General features: G+C 35.5%; 2 protein-coding genes across 5 annotated transcripts in view; one reads left to right on the top strand and one right to left on the bottom strand.

The window, feature by feature from the left end:
- LOC120422115 (cytotoxic granule associated RNA binding protein TIA1-like) overlaps positions 1-17,587 on the bottom strand; it is a 610,909-nt gene that overhangs the window by 124,325 nt on the left and 468,997 nt on the right. For all 4 annotated transcript variants that reach the window (XM_052711638.1, XM_052711639.1, XM_052711636.1 and 1 more), the window contains one exon: positions 4,729-4,816. In XM_052711638.1, coding sequence (XP_052567598.1) covers positions 4,729-4,816 — 88 coding nt within the window. The remainder of the gene's footprint in view (positions 1-4,728; positions 4,817-17,587) is intronic.
- On the top strand, positions 16,091-17,104 carry LOC120422120 (ankyrin repeat domain-containing protein 1-like). The gene has a single exon (XM_039585490.2). It carries the CDS (start codon positions 16,102-16,104, stop codon positions 16,609-16,611), a length of 510 nt encoding a protein of 169 aa, XP_039441424.1. The 5' UTR covers positions 16,091-16,101; the 3' UTR covers positions 16,612-17,104.

Below are 17,587 nucleotides of genomic sequence, written 5' to 3'. Positions count from 1 at the left end.
GCCTGCCACCAGGGGGGGGGGACAGAAGACGTGTATCAAGATGTATGGCTGATGATAAGTGTGATGAAAACTAATTCAATAACAAAACTAAAACAAAAGGGCGCGCATCTGTCCCAAACTTTTGCGGGGTTGTCGTCGCGCGGTTCGTGAGGAATTTTGAGTTGGGAGATGGATCACACGGTCAGGTCGTGTCACAAACGCCCGCCCGAAAAAGAGGTCGCCGTGTCTCGTGTCGAACGGAGATTTGATTAACACTCACTGATTTTGGGGCGGGCTAATTTTTGTCGTGTCTAATCACAAATTCGTCCAGAGGTGGAACCTCGAACAGATAACATCGCGGAACAACGACGAGGACGAGAGAGAGATAACCTCGAAAATGGGAAAACATTCAAAAATCGTGTTTTTCGGGGCTCGGGAAATGTTTGTTGGAATTGCTTTTCCGTGATGAGGGGGGACAGGACTGGAACAGGACGAGACATTTGCGGAATGACTTGGGGTTGGGTTTTATTATCTCTGGCTTTTGATCCAAATTAAGGGTTGGAAATCAGGGGCAAAACATTGATGGGAGATGTTGTGATTGTGGGAGATAATATGCATATTGAAATCGTTACTAATTTGACAGAAGTTTTGGAATGATATTCAAATTTTGTATCGATCAAACCTTAAAGTTAAAATTGCTAGTCAAAGAAGCCTTACGGATTTTTGGTTGTTTGACGATACAGCCAAGTTTAAAATTCAGCCAAAAATAGCATGTTATATTAGCACGATAATCATTTTTTCGATTAAGGAATAACGTCATGATTCGAAATCCGGACACTTAGTAGCATATCATTTTTGTTATAGCTGGCCAAAAAAAAATCATGTAACAAGTAGGAAATATAGAAATATCATCAGGATGTAGTATAAACAGTCAGTTTTAAGAAAATGTATGCAAATACCAATTTTCAACAGAAATTTAAAATTCAAAAGACTTGTTGTGCTGCGAATCCCATGAAACATGATGAGGTGTCCGGGTTTCGAAGCGTCCGGGAATTCGAATCAGATATAAGAAGCAATATGTACGGTTTTGCTTAAATAATAAGAATAATAGGAAAAACAAGATTCGATTTTAAAGGCTTTCGAACTTCGGAAAGTCAAAACTACAGGTTTGTTCAAAAAATCAAAAATCATAAAAAAGTGTTTGAAACAAGCTTATTGGACTTGAATAATCACGAGTTAATAGAAAATGTCTTCAAAAATATCTCCCCAAAATCAAAAAAATTGAAAGCATTTTTTCAATTGACATTTCTCATGCCTAAAACTATATTTAACATCATTTGTTTGCCATAGCAATCTGGCAAACAAATAAGTGTTGTATTTTTTCGCTGGAAACCAAACGATCAAAAACACCAAAATCAACTCGCGGCTATTAACATCTAAAAAACAAATAGCATTTTTACATACGAGTTTCCAGCTATGCATAAAAAATAATGGTAAACGTTCAAAATCCGTATGAATTGAATTTTTGACAGAAGAGTAAAAAAAAATAAAAAAATGTATGCACTTATAAAAATCTTATGAAGCAAATAACTTGCACAATTTCGAATTTCCCTAAATTTTATTTTATATGCTTTTATATTTCTAAAAAAAAGTTCTCAGATTAAAGAAAAAACTTGATTTGCAATCGAAAAATAAGTCTTAACATTTAGTCAAATAACAACATGTAAATTCATGAAAATGTGTTTTGTTAAAGATAATTGATGCCTGTGAAATCCTCCTCCTTTCTACTTCTAGATCAATTATGTAACATAAATTTTTCACAGACTGAATTTTAAACATTTGTTTTTCTGGTTAATGATGCAAAAAGTTTCATGTTTGAGCAACAATATTCAAAATGTTTTCATTATTTGAATTGATTTCTGCATTTATTTATATTTTTTTAATGAAAATTTTATTTTAATCTTTTTGCTGGTTTCAGGGAAATGTCACCTTTTGTTATCTTATTTCAGTAAACTTTCGTAGAACACTTTTTAGTTAATCTCTTTTTTGAATAAAATTGTAAAAGGTTTTGAATTTATGTACACAGTTTAGTATTTTGATTAAAATTAAAGCAAAGAACATGATTTTTAAATGTTTGTGATTTTTGTTCCCAACTTGATAACTCAATTCTCCAAAATTTAGATTTCAAATTTAACCAAAATGCAAATTTAAGAAAACGCAAGAGTTTCAGTTTTTAAATGCACGAAGTGAAATATTTTTTTTTCTCTTTGTCATTTTATAAAGGATATATTTTTGAAATGATTCTAATTCAAGAATTCACAAGAATTCAATTCAAAATTTTAATAACAATCAGATGAAAAATGCGAAAAAATAACAATTTCGGACAAAAAAAAAGATAAAATAGGGTTTTAGAATTGCGTTTTCAAATTTATTTTTTTCTTATTGTTCTCTTTATATGATGTTTCAGGAAATTTTATTGCCTAAAAAATAAGCAAATTGCTTCAGTGTTTAATTTATGTCTGTTTACACCGGACAAATCGAGAAGGAGGCGAAAGAAAATAAAATAAAAAGCCAAGGTTGTAACATCTAAACAATTAAAAAAATTAAAACATTAATAAAATGTTGTGTTATTGTACATAGAAATTTCGCAAAAAATCAAAAGTTGTTTTCTAACTCATGAAAATTAATTTAAAATTGTTTTCAGTTAACTGCAAGTCTGTTCTCATTGAAATTTCAGAGGTTTTTGAAAACAAAATTAAATATTTTGTCTCCTGATTTTTAGGCAATATTTTGGGGGGTGGGCAAAATAAATTTTAAAAATATTTGCTACTGATTAAAACTGGAGAAAATAAGAAATTTAAAGGAAAATTCTTGAGATGTTTTCCATATTGGTCCACCACGATTTTTTGTGTTTTTAATGCCTCTTAAGGGGATACTAGACTATGGCAAACAAACAAAAAAAAATATATGGACAAACTAATGATGCAAAATGGCTTCTTTGGGCATTTCTCCTCGGGGACTCTTAAGGGGATACTAGACTATGGCAAACAAACAAAAAAAATATATATGGACAAACAAATGATGCAAAATGGCTTCTTTGGGCATACCGAAGACACCAAAAAAGTTTCAGTCTGATTAAAAAATACAAAAAAAAAATCGAATGACCGAAATCCTAGAGAACTGCTCAGCAGGCAAACTGTAAAACTGTTAAAAAGTTTGTTTGTTTATTTGCCATAGTCTAATAGCTCCTTTACTAAAGGTGGTACCAAAAACCAACAAAAGCAAGATATGAAAGTTTTAAAATTTCAAATTTCAAGTGAAAAACGTCAGTATTTGATATTCAGTTTTTTCAAAAATAAATCTTTTTTGAAGTTTTTATGCTTGTTTGCAAATCGTAGACTTACACTGAAATTGAAAAAAATAAAAGTACCAAATTCCTAAATTCTAGGAATTCTGGCTCCTTTCCTAATTTAGTAATCGGGTTTTTTGGATGACTTAATAAGAAAAGGAGGCAAAATTCCAAGAATTTAGGAATGTGGTACTTTTTTACTTCAGTGTACCTGAAAAAATCATGTAAAAATGGGTTTGAATCATAATAATAATTGGCTATATAAACTCATTACTAGCATTTGAAATGGGCTTTTATTGAAATCATTTTATTTTAAAAAATATCAATTTTATCAATTATTTTAAATGCAAAAATCTGTGACTTTAGTTGCTTGATATATTGTCAGTTTCAATTAAAATGAAAACTGAAAAGATATCATTCATTAAAAAAAGGACTTAAAAATTTATTTAATAATTGTAGATAATTTCCTGGTTGCTTGGAAATAGCAACAAAAGTTAGATACCAGATTGTTCATCAAAACAGATGGATATTTTTTTGGATTTTTGCAAAACTTTTTCCACTTATAAGGATGATTCCAAAAAGAAAAAATAATGATCTACTGTTTAGTCAAAATTTTTTGAAGGAATAATAAAAAAAAATGGCGGAACAAGCAAGTTTATATGACAGATGAAGAAAACTACGCAAAATCAGTTCTCTTAAAGTTGTTTATTTTATTGAATGTAATTTTTAGTAACAGCTGACAATTTCAAAAGACACGTTTAATTTAGATTTTCATTCCCTACAATCGCACCCTCGATCAGTCCAGTCAATTTCCCGTTTTCGATACTCACAGATAATAACAGGACGGGTTTGATCCTTTCCGATTCTCCCCAAGAACTTCATCAAGTAGAAGTCACTCCATCGATTGGCCTGCGCCACATTCCTACCCGGAATTAGGATTCCCAAAAATCGAATTCAAACTCCCCCGCAACAAAAAAAAAGGTCAGAACTTTTGCACTATCTGAAATGGCTCGATCTAAACTAGTGGCTCTTTCCGCGCGCAGAGTGAAACTAATAATCTCCCCTTGATCGGGAAAAACACTCACAAAGCGGAAATCATCCACTCGAGTGGGTGGGGGAAAAGGGATTTTGGACATTTCCATTCCGTTGGGGGAATGCAAAAGTTGACCCGCTCTCTCTCTCGCTCTAACAAAGCTGATTTTTATCACGAAAATTAGTCGTCCCAAAGTTTTTCCCGGTTTTTCTTTTTTTTTCCTCCTCCTCCTCCGACAATCGTAGTAGGTTGACTTTTGCAGGCGAGCTCTCGCCCACTTGGATTTGGCGCTCAAGGACGAACGAAAACGTCACACGGCAGTTGGCGTGTAGTAAAAGGTGAGTGCTTCATGGCATGCTATACTTACGATATATCCCCAAAAGGAGCGAAGGCATCTTTGAGTGTCTGCGTTTCGATTTCCGGACTGAGATCACCGACAAATATGTGATAATGCTCTGGAAGAGAAAAAAAGGAGAAGAGGAAAAAGTTAAAGGATGAGAAATAAATTAAATTAATCTCTATCGTCTGCTCAGGATTGCCCGGGAGCTGGACGTCGACGTCTGGTTTGGTCAGCCACTTGGACCACGAACCGACGTGAGCGACGACGACGAGGGGAAAGAAGAAGATTGAGTGTAACGAGAAACACGAAGGAAAATTAGGATTTTCGCCCCCCACCCGCTCTTTTCACAGCTTGCTATGTTTTCCACCCGGGGTTGACCAGGCGAAGGTTTGGCGCAAAAACAAAAAAAAGCAACTTCCATCGAAGGGTGAGAAACCGTGTCGTAATATCCTTTCGATTGACTGTCCCGATAAAGGACGGTTTTGGTTTGGTTGGTTGGAGGTGTTGAAGAATTTTCCGGGATCCCGGGTTGGGATCGGGTTTTTTTTCTGTCTGTGTGTCGGGATGATACGAGCGGGCAGGGGGGAGAAAACCCGCAGTAAATAAAACAAGCCAACCGCGCCGTTTGTGGGAAATACGAGAAAATAAAATAAAAGAGCACACACACGGATCTAATCGACACGGTGGAAAATGAGCGGGTAGAATTACACGGAATGGTGTGTAAATTTACTTGAAGCTAGTAATTTGCTAATTGTTTCAGTAAATGTTTGTCTTATTTTAAAAATGTCTAAATCATAATGATTACGTGGGAATGAAAGCTTCATGTAAATTTACATGCAATTTTATGTATGATCAAAATGTAATTGAATGGTAATTTGCCATCAAACAACATTTTTTTATAATTTTTGGGTTGCTTCAAAGCATAATTTCTGAATAGTTCAAAGACTGCAGTGTTTCAAATCTAATCAACCTTCAACGTAAATTTACATGCAATTTGATGTATGGTTACATGAAATTTCATGTATGACCAAAATTCATCAAAGTCTAATTGTATGGTATTATGCAGTTAATCAACAGAAGATTTCGTTTTTTGGAATGCTTTGAAGTGTAATTTCTGAATAGTTCAAAAACTACGTTTTAACGTAAATTTACATGCAATTCGACGTATGATTTCTCAGCCCTCCTGTTTTTTGCAAACTCAGAGGTAATCAAAATCGCAAAACATCTCCCTCGAAAAAGTGTTATTCTTAGCAAGCACTGTTTACCTTTCATTTTGGCGCACCAAATCGAATTATTTTACATTAATTTCCACGTAATTTTTCACCAGTGCAGGTTCACCATAAAATCGCGCTCGCGTTTTTTTTGTTATCATTCCGGTTTTTGTGTTATTGGTTTGTGCGGCACAGCAAAAAAAAAAGCTGCGGCTCTGCTGCAGGGAAACCGGTGGAAAACAGGTGCACCTGGTGAGGCAAGAAGTGGTAAAACAACACAAAACGGGAATCGTTTCCCGGAAAATGCCACCGGCGTGGGTGGAGAGGGGGTGGGGGAGTTCGGAATTGGTATTCGGTTCGGTGGAACGTGGAGTGCACACACACACACAGATACAGACAGCGGCGCGCGGGGTGGCGGGCTTTTAGGCGGGAAAATAAATTGAACGACGACGATATGTTCAATTTGTATTTAGATTAAACAATAACAAACAATAAATGTGAATGAATGGTTCGACGGTGTGCTCTTTCTCTCTCGCTTTCTGTGAATGTGTCTGTGTGTGTGTGAATTGGAGTGTGTGGGTGTGGGAATGTGTACCTGTGGCGTTTTACTTTGATGGTGTTGGCAAGGGGTTGGAGGTTGGTTTTGTGTGCTGGATCGTTCGGAACGATTGTCGGAGTGATATTTCAAAGGAACATCCCGGGTGTGCACAATCGAGCTTGGGTTAGATACCGGAATTGATACCGGGTCGGAGATTAATTGCTCTTTAATTGGAAATTGATAGTAAAAGTGTTTAAAATTTATCGATTCGGCTCGAGTGGAATGCTGGAATGGAATCGAGCGGAATGCTGGAATGGAATCGTTCTGGGAACATCAGATCAAAAGTAATCCCTTTTTTAAATCCTAACAAGGACTTCAAAGTGAAGCGTAGAATGTAAGAGACATTGACATAGTAGGCCTTTGTATGGGACTTAATTACTTTGGTTTTGATCAAGCTGTGCTGTGCTGAAGTTCGTATGTAATTGTAATCAAAATGAATAAGAAGCTTAAAAAATTTTCTTTGAAAGAGTTTTTTTAAATGAGCAAGATATTTTAACCTTCATGCGACGGTTGTATGAATAATCGTCTGTTAAAAAAGTGCTGACATTTCGCAATTTATTGCCACAGCGATTAAGCACCTGTGAGCTATTTATATATAAAAAGCCGGATAAATTTATCATATCCGACCATTCGATGAAATATTCGTGGCTCATTTGTCCGTTGATAACCTCCGGTCAAGACGCAGAAAAAATCCCACACATGAGTGTAGTAAAAGCTCATCACTTTATCCCAACACTGCTGGCTTTTTCAATGCCAACTTCCGCCACAGCTTCTTTTTACTCCAGGCCGATTTTCCCCAACCAAAAAAAAGTGGACAATTTTTTTGCAATCCCCAGAACACCGAATTAACAGCTTGGGTCCCACCCTCCCCCCTTTTCACCGACTGCACTGTCCCGTCGCGTCTCGCTTTGGTGCCATCGCTAGCGAACCATGAAGCGTGAAGAATCGTCCATTTCAGCCGTCGCGGCGCGGCCCTCAAACGTCAACCAACCCCGCCAGCCTACTTGGACCGGACGACACTCTTGGATCATCCCAGGGCGCGAGCCTGCTAGTGTTGCTGTTCTGATGAAAAATTCTTTTCATCGCCCACTGCCGCTGGGGGATCAGCTCCTCCTCCACATTTCTGGCCCACGGGTAGGTCCGAGCCCCGAAAATTCCTGATGCGTGCGAAATTCTCGCAATATTACCCCATAACGCACCATCGGTCAAGCAGCTCTTCGATTTTTTTTTGGTTTCGAGTGGGAGCTCGAATCCCTTTTAGGGGATGGAGGGGAAAGGGCGGTGGAATGGAGCATTTCCATTCGAGCAGTTTTTGCTTTTTTCTACAATGTATTTCTTATGGAGCGAACTGTCAAAAACTGCTCGACTGCGGGTGCTCCATTGGGAGTCACTGGGAGGCCCTCGATGATCAGGCGGATTGGAGTGATTTTGGAAACGGAATTTGAATATCGTGAAGAATCTTTATTTAGTAAGCATAAATGGCAAAATTTTCTTTATTTATTTACTGCTTTATTGCTCAATTTAAACATTCTTTTCAATATGGCCAACATACTTATCTTGTTATGTGTTTTATTATAATTGTCTTATTTTTTCAAAAGGAAAAGTAGGAAAAGTACACGGATAGAAATCCTGTAAGCAAATCCAGTATTTCTATGCTATTGAATTCAACAACATTGAAATGTTTCTAAAATCGTCAAAAAATATCCAATTTTGGGAACTATCATTTTTGAAAACATTTACAACGAAATCGAAAAAAATGTTGAAGATTTTAGAAACATTTCAATGTTGTTGAATTCAATAACACAGAGTTACTGGATTTGCTTACAAGATTTCTATCCGTGTAGGCGTCTGTTAAAGCATGACACTGCTTTTTTTTATGATTTTTTTGAACTTTTTTTGAACTCTTTAGACGTGTTTAAAATCTTTTTGATTGAAGAATTGATATTTTTCACGTTAAATTTTATTTTTCTGAAGGACGTATTAGACTATGACAAACAAACAAACAAACCCGCACTTTTTCGTGTTTGATAGTTTGCCATACTGGCAAACAATGCAACGTATGCCGCCTGACGTTTTTGCAAACAAATGCAAAAATGCAGGCAAACTGCCAAACTCTCAAAAAGTTTGTTTCTTTGTTTGTTTGGCGTAGTCTAATACGTCCTTGAATATGTCTATCAATCGAAAAAAATCGTAGGAATGGTTTTTGACATAAATTTAATTAATAAGATACTTTTAAAATTGACGTGAATGTCCGTTCAGTTATTTTTATTTAAAATTTCAATGTTTTTATTTTCAATCAGAGCAGTTTTTCCAAGAACTAACATTTTTCGCATTTTTTATTAGGCTGATTAGGATTTGTTCTAAGTATTTTTGCAAAGACCAGAGAAGAAAATCTGCAAAATTAGTTCGCCAATTCAAGTCTCCATACAATTTAGAAGCTCTCCATGAAAAAGGTTAAACAAATGTTCAAAAATTCAATATCTTCAAAAATGCGGATTTATCGATTTGGTGTCTTCGGTAAAAATTCAAGTTTCGCATAGGAATTCACAGAAAAAATAGTTGCAATCTGAAAATACCCATACCTAACGCTATGTCACACAAACAATACAATAACGGAATGTAACCATTTTAGGAAATTCTCAATTATGTTTATGGTGGTAAAAAAAAATTGCAGTGCTGCCAGTTAATTATAAAATTGTGACTCTAAGCTGTAAAAGTGAAGACCAATAGGGTGTCCCAAAAACGCGATGTAGCGAATACCTTCGAGCTCTTCCCGGATAGCGACAGCGGAAAAATACCAACAATAGTTTAGAACTCGCGATTTGCGATTCATTGAAAAATTACCATGACCACCTTTTCAAACAAATATATCATATTTATCAATTTATTATTAATGTTTATATTCAAACATTAGTTCAATTCGCCCAATTTAAATCATATCTAGGGGTTTCTCAATAATGTTCCCAAGTAACAAAGAGAATGCTTGTTTGTCTTAACAAGTTTTATAAAAGCTTTGAAAATTACTTCTCAGTTTTATGCAAACATTAAACAAAACATTCTGGATTTATGATACGAATATTTTAACAATATCTTCAAATAATCTTCAAGACTATTTTAGGAATATGGAACATAGTTTTATGCCACACCTAGTTTTTTTACTTAAAGTTATCCCAAAGAGGTTAATTTCAAGACAACTTAACTTCCCAAAACTGCATTAAAACTCAATTGAAACTAATTCGCTTTATGAAAGCATATTTCCAGATTGTTTGAATTTGATCTGTCAAATCACTCACATTCGCAAATCATTCGTACAAGATGTCGCTGTCGTTCGGTTTAGTGTCTAAGTGCTAATTCCGAGAATTACGTTTTTTCGTAATCCGAATCACGCGTGGACGTTACGATTTTCACCTTCGGAAAAGTGTACGAGGTCGGGTGCAAGCCGAATTCGTTAGCATGCGTGTCCAGCAAAACATTTCACTCCGACACGTCGTGATCGAGCAGCACGCGAATCGCCATTATGGCCGCCACTCCCGTGGCCACAGTTCAGGTTCGCTGGTCAACTGGTTGAAGATCGTGTCGATCCGGATTTGTTTGCAGAAGTCACCAACGCCCGGCTTAGTGGGACCTCTCTTCTATCCGTTTGTCCTGGTACGGAACTTTTTTGGCGTTTCCTCATCGACGTCTCAACGGAAGCAGCGACAGAACATTCGAGGACCAGTCCAGATAAAACCTTTCGAGAAGATAATAAACTCGTCCCTCGGATTGGTGGTGTTGTGTTCGTTATCAAAAATTAAAAAAAACAGCGATGTTTTGGCTAAATTATTTAATGATGGATGACAAATTCTTCCATGTAAGAAAAACATGTGTGAGAAACGATGATTTGCCCCACTTACAACAAATAAATAAATTGAATTGAAAAAATCACAACCTTTGTTTTTATTTAGCTAGGGAAAAGAAATTCAGAGATTTATTGTCGGATCTACTTTCTGCGAACTAATGTATGCATGCACTACGGTCGCAGTACTACGCCTTTTGCTCTGGATCAAAACCTCTTTAAAGCTTACATCAGCCTTTGACTTCTTACTCAATCTTGAACAAGAGCTTTTCTAGAAACATGACTCTTAAAGAGGCTAGGATAAGAGCTTCTCAAGAAAAAATAGTTTCACAAGAGCTTTAAGTAAGAAATAATAGTTTTAATAAGATCAGCCATATTAACATGAAAAATAACGGCGAAAAATGGTAGCCATGTTGGTATTGGCGAACAAAATTCCTCAAAAAAATTAAAATCAATGTTTTTTTTAATGATTTACTCCTACGGTCCATATTTTTTCGAGGTATCTCAGGAAATCAATCAGTGAAATTTCCATGGCATGAATTTTACCATTAGATCGGCTGCATTAAGTCGCAGTAATATTAATTTTGTTTGTATAATATAATTATCATTTTAAGCTAAAGTTCTTTTGTCAATTGTGATTTTATTCATAAAGAATGAATGGAATTTACGAAATAAAATTAAGAACCTGTTTCACTTCGACAAATCTATTTTATCTTCAACAAGAGCTTACAAGTTTAAGAATACTTTATTACAGTCATGAAGAGCTCTTCTATAAGTTAATAAATTCAAGAAGCTTGCAAACAAGTTTTATAAAGGTAATTAAGACCATTTACAGAGTGTTGTAAAAATCAACGTTAAAGTTGCTTAGTTTCAGATAACTCCTGATAAAAGCTCTTGATAACCTCCTAAAATAGTCCACTTTGCTCTTAACTCAGGTTTAATGCTGATTTATTGTTGTTCTGGAGATAAGTTAGCTTTATGATCATTTTTGGCTAAGATAACTTGAATATCTCTTCAGGAAAGGATCAAAACTTAAATTGTTACTTGGGTTCTTACTGGTCATTTAGAAAGTCGTCGTTTTTCATTGGCAACATGTTCAAGCTTTAAAAATTAAATAATTTGCATTGAACAGGAGTTTCATGCTGAAAACCAGCTTAAAAAATGTTGAAGCAAAAATCAATAACATCATCTTGTATGAAACTTGGGACACTCTAATGACCTTACTTTTTAAAACGTCTCAAACAACTAATTTTGGAGCTTTTAAAAGGTAAAAAAAAAAGCAAAGCAATCCACTTTAACGACCCCGAGGTCTTTTGTGGACTCTGTTGCAAGTTTCTGCTCATTTCTAGGGGTCCGGGTTCGTCTGGGATTGAACCCAGGCCATACTGGGGTTTGGAGGCTACCACGCTAACCACTAAACCACCGGACCCGGCGTAAGGCTAAGGCTCGATTTAATTCTTAATTTTTTTTTTCGAAATGATTTTACAATTTTTTTAACATTGAAAATATTGTTATTTTATAAATTCGGAAAAAAATCTATAAACATTAATTCAAAAATCGCTGCCGCTTTTTTTTAATTTCAAAAAATCATGTTTATATAATTAGCAACACTGCCAAAGGGTTTTCAGATACTGTTGGCGTTAGAAAACAACTAGAATACTTGAAATTTCTAGTGAATAAATTTGGTGGTTCAATGTGACATTGCCAATGTAAGGAAAATAATATTTTTAGGGTAGATTTTTTGTTATTTATTAGCAAAAAATGTGAAAAAGCAAGTTTAAAAATGAATTATTAGATTAAAAAATAAAAATATTAGCGGGAAGTTTAAATAGTACAACAATGATACAAAAAAAAAACTGCAAAAGATTTTTAAATTGCATAAACAGCTATTATTATAAGTAGAAAAAATAAAACAATAAAATTAGGTCTTTTAAAAACAAAAGTGACAAAAGTTAAATAAAATAATAAATGTTGAAACAAGTGTAGACAGTTGTTAACAAATTTCATAATTATTTAGCCGAAATGTAGTTATTATAACCGAAATTGATTGTTTAAATAAACTCTGTAAAATCGATAAGGATTTGTTTAAGGAAAAAATATATTGTATTATTAATAATTAGGAGATTTTTCAATGATTGATAAAAATATATTCATCATTACAAAAAATTGTGTAGAGAGTGAAGAAATCAACATGATAAAGTCACCCCACCACACGGCCTCTGTATACCGTTTTTATTTGTCTCACTGCCAGATTTAACTGTTTTCATTAATCGGAACTATCCAATGGCCACTTTTTTTTGGGTGCTGATGTTGCTACTGCTGCAGTGTTATTTTCAATTCCCGTGCGCCATTGTTCCGGCTCTCCTCACACAGTGGAAACTTTATCCACTTGATTATCCATTTGAAAGGGTTTCGCGAAAAAATATAATTGAAAAACATGCCACGTGGGATGCCCCCGGAACTACTACTCTTCTAGTGATGCAGCGCGCGATAGCCGGATCAAATTCCGGTGGCCGGGAGCCGCGGCTTGCATGTTGATTCGTGGTTCGACTTTTTTTTTACTCCTCTCGATGCATTATTATTTTGCACTGGCATTCAACACACGTTTGAACAGCCTCGGGCACAATTGGTTTTTCGCGTATTGTTTAATTTTACCCCCCACCTCCCACCTCTCACAATAAACAACAACAAAAACGCGGGGAGCGAATCGGTCAGCTAAAAACAAAGCTCCTCGTCCAGAATGAAAACAGCGTGGCGCGCGAAAACGCAACACAAACCCTCAAAGGATGCTGTATTATTAACACACACACACAGCAAACACACGCTTCAATGGGTGCACTACCCCCACCCACACCTCCCAAAACAACTCCACAATGGACTGTTATCGCGTTATGATGAAGTTCGGATAGAGTGGGAAAAGGGGGAGTGTGCAGAACCCACCTCGGTCGAGCAAACATTCCGCGAGAAGCTTTTTCGGATGAAAAAGCAGCAAGAAAAAAAAAATAGGCAGTACGCAAAACTCACTCAAGCCAGAACCGGGGCCCCGAAAAAAGCCTCCAGTGTTTTATTTTTGCTCAAATAATTGCGTTAAAATCCACCCTGCCGAACACACACACATCGGCGGTGGTCAAATTCCGTATGCACAACCAGTTTTTCCCGCTCACAATCGATTTGGTTGACCAGTGAAAAAAAAAAAAAACGACGAAGCAAATAAAACCATGCGAAATGACAAGTGGTTACATTTATTTTCATATATTTAATTTCGATGCGTGTCGCCGCGGCATCACGTGCGTTTTTTTTTTTTTTGCTCTTGTTCAAACTGTTTTTGTCCACTTTTGGTGCAGCGATTTATTTGCTCAAATTGCGGACAAATGGGTTTTGCAAGTGGTCATCAATGTGTGTGTGTGTGTAGGGGAGGTGGGGGTGGTTATGTTTTTGGAACAATTTTGGGACTGTAAACGGTCCGGTTTAGATGTTGATTGAGCAATTTTGTTTGGGGGATATCCTCAAATTACGTAGCATTTTTCGACAATTATCTTACCCCTTCCTTATTGGGCTTGAAGCCATAAACGTTAAGTTTCCTTGAAATTTGGTAAAAAAAACTTTCCAAGGTCCAAACGTTCTGAAAACGCCTGCACGACTGAATGCCAAATTTGTTTTGAGGCCATCCATAAACCACGTGGACACTTTTTTGTAAACTCTAATTTTCAATATGATTTTGTCTTAAATTTGTTAAGACCAAACAACAAAAAAAAAGTTATTATAGCAAGAGCAAAAAATATTTGGCAGTGTTGTCAACTTTTTGAAATAAAAATTTTATTAGAACGCTTTGAAAAAACGTTCGAAAAAATAACATCAATTATAAATGCTGAATCGGATTGGAATTCAAAAAGAACTTGAGAAAAAATCGTGTATAGAAATTGAAACATTGAATTTGAAACATAAACATTATTTTTGAAAATAATATTTTTTAGAAAAAAAAATCTATGACTCAGCAAGGGCAAACAGTACAACAATAACAGTAACAGCCACTTCCTTGGAAAAATCATATTTTTGGAAAAAATTGAAAAACCAATCAGAAAAAAATTTGCTTCAATTTAAGACACAAAATCGGTTTTGAAATCAAAAAGAACTTAACACATTTTTTTAAAGTACACCGTTTTAGAGGTATATCCATCTAAAGAATGCCCAAATGTTTTCTGTTTTGATTAAAAAATAACAAATAAAATTGTTTGTGCACAGATCACTTTATTTTGTTTAAATGAAAATAAAATTTTTTTAGAGTGTAACCATTTCCAGGATTTTCCTTACCAATACCAACCACATGGCCGAAGACCCAAAATTCCGAAATTTCGTTCTCAAGATTTGGAAAAAGCAAGAAATACAAAAAATTACCCCAATACAGTTCAGACTCGATTATACGAAGTGCTCGAAAAAAAAACACTTCAGATAATCGAATCATGAAAAATGTTTGTCTTTTTACGTTTCTCAAATCAGGACGATGTCAGCTATGCATTTTATTTTGTTCCGTATTTTTGCAATTAAATGTACCTCGGTAAAAATAGTAACTATATTATATATATCAAATTATCGGAAAAAATATTACATTACAATAACAATAATATTTTTTTTTTAAATTAAAGGTTTTCAAAATATTCACAGTATTTTTGAAAAAATACTCACACAATTTTTATTTCTTGTTTTTGTATCAAATAATCGGAAATTTTCTCAAAATTCGTTTTTATCATTTTTTTAATCAAATGTTTCTCAAAAAAAAATAGTAAATCATTATTCATACCAAATGGTTGAATTAATTCATATTTTTCGATTACAAAAATACATTTAAAAAATAAGTAATCAAAATGTTAACAAAATGACGTAATAAATACGTATTTTTGAAAACAATACTGCAATTTTCGTTGATTGCTATATGTTTATTAATTGATCGGGAATTTGTCATTTATTTCACAAGTAATATATTTTTTTAAACTCTCAATTCAACAAAAGTACGCATTTTCCGAAAAAGTATTGAGAATTGTAGTTGTTTACAGTAGAAGTATTAAATAACCAGGAGTTTCACATTCATTTCAAAAGTAATATTTTGTTTTAGATTCTCAAAATTTTTACAAAACTACTTATTTTTCAAAAAGTTTTCAAAATTTTGGATATTGCAGTTTAGGTATCAAATGTTTTGGATTTGTTAATACATTTCAAAAGTTATTATTCCTTTTTTGTACTACTTCTTTTTTTACAATAGGAGTGCCAAATAATCGGTAAATTTTCATACAATACGAATGCTATGATACAAATGTATTAAAATACTCAACATTTTCACTTGACCACGCATTTTCGAAAAAAGCACTAAACATCAAGATTTTAACAATGTACAAAATGTGAAGTACAAGCTATCAGCCACTTTAATTTTAAAATTGGAAAATAAATAATAAGAAAAAAATCAGATTATCTATAGTTCCTAGATACATTTTGTAAATCAAACTTAAGATAATCAGGACTGAACTGCAAACAGTAAAACGGATCCATGAATCTCTTCCCAATTTATCGAGGAACTCTCAATTTTCTCAGTTCAAACCATATTCATAAAGTTCGATTCTCAAATAGGTAACTGTTTTGAATTGTATTTCCAGAATCTTCTACCAACTTTTGTGTGTTTACTTTGCATGCATATAAATATGGAAAATTTACAATTTTTTGTTAAAGTAAATTTAGTTAATATTATTTCTTGTTTTAACTCATCAATGGACGCGTTAAATATTGAAAATGCAGAATCACTGTACGCAGCATCTTTAAGGGGAGATCTCCCAACAGTGACATCCCTGCTGGAACTCGCTACCACAGTTGATTGGACGTCAAAATACTCCGGCATCACCCCGCTCATAGCGGCTTCCGCGAAAGGTCACGCCGGAATCGTCAAATTGTTGCTCCAAAAGGGCGCAAACGTCGACAAACTGTGCGACTCGCTGGGCTTGAGCGCACTTCATTGGGCCGTTTTCGGTGGAAGTTTGGAAACTGTGGCCGTGCTGCTCGAGCACGGTGCCACAGTTGATACGGCTTCACCTGATAATGGAAGCACCCCGTTGATAGCGGCATCGCTGAGTGGTTACGTCGAAATCGTGAAATTGTTACTTGAGAAGGATGCAAATTTACACGCAAAGACGAAGAGTGGCGTTACGGCGCTGCACGGTGCTGTGCGGTTGAACTACTCGGAAATTGTTGAGTTGTTGGTTGAAAAAAGTGAGCAACTGTGAACATATTGGAAATAAACTTTTTGTTTGGATCCCGAACAAAGAAAATTCACTGTTTTAATCAAAACTTGAACAAACCCTAAAAATGTCTCATTTCCTAACGGAACCATAAACTCCCCTCTATAAATCTGTAAACTATAATTCATGGCCCCCAACCCCTCCCAATCCCACAGGATAACCTTCGCCAGTTTCTATTGTTCCCTCGCACACTGTAAAGTAAGTTTCCATGCCGGGTGTTTTTTTTCTCTTCTCCCATCGTGACGACATTCGAAAAGATTGCTGCAACATTCCATAAAATCACGACAACATGTGCTCACTTCCGGACTGCAGCACGGCCTACTACTGCTCAGTGCCATACCTTATTTACGATGTAATATTGTTCTGTTCCGCTCACCACCGCCATCAACCTGGCCCCAGCCTGCTTTGTTCGACGACGACGACGCGTCCTCCCAAAAGGCATTTCTTGAGCTTTTGTTCGGTTCAGTGGAGTTGGTTTCTTTTTTTGGGGATTCTTTTTTTACTCTCTGTGGATTAACTTGTTCAATTTGCCTACCGTTTGCTGCGTTCGGACTTTGGACCGAAGAGTGGTGAGGTTATGTTATGCATACTCACAACCTCTTTTCTTTTCCTTTTTTTTGTGTGCAGAAAAGAAATTTCGTTCTTCTTTTTTGGGAACGGGAGTGCGGGGTGAAATGCTACCGCCAAGGGATGATTTTATGCCCTGTCTCTATTTATTCTTGAGGGGGTCAGAGCAGAGATTGTTATCAAATTTATATCCGACTAAAAGGGTTGGATTATACGGTTCCATTCTCTTTTCGGGGTCCGGAGTTACAACTTTTGGCGCATGAAACGAAACGAAACGAAGCTTTCTTTATCTTATCTTTCGGTTTCTCCGGACCAGCAGCGCGGCGCACACAAATCTGGAAGAAAACGCTGGTCGTCTCTCGAGGAAATCGCTTTCCACCACCCAGTGCTGGGA

The sequence above is a fragment of the Culex pipiens genome, chromosome 1 (assembly GCF_016801865.2).
Source record: "Culex pipiens pallens isolate TS chromosome 1, TS_CPP_V2, whole genome shotgun sequence".
Lineage (NCBI taxonomy): Eukaryota > Metazoa > Arthropoda > Insecta > Diptera > Culicidae > Culex > Culex pipiens.
The sequence above is the reverse complement of the archived record's forward strand: the minus strand, read 5'-3'. Positions and strand labels throughout refer to the sequence as shown.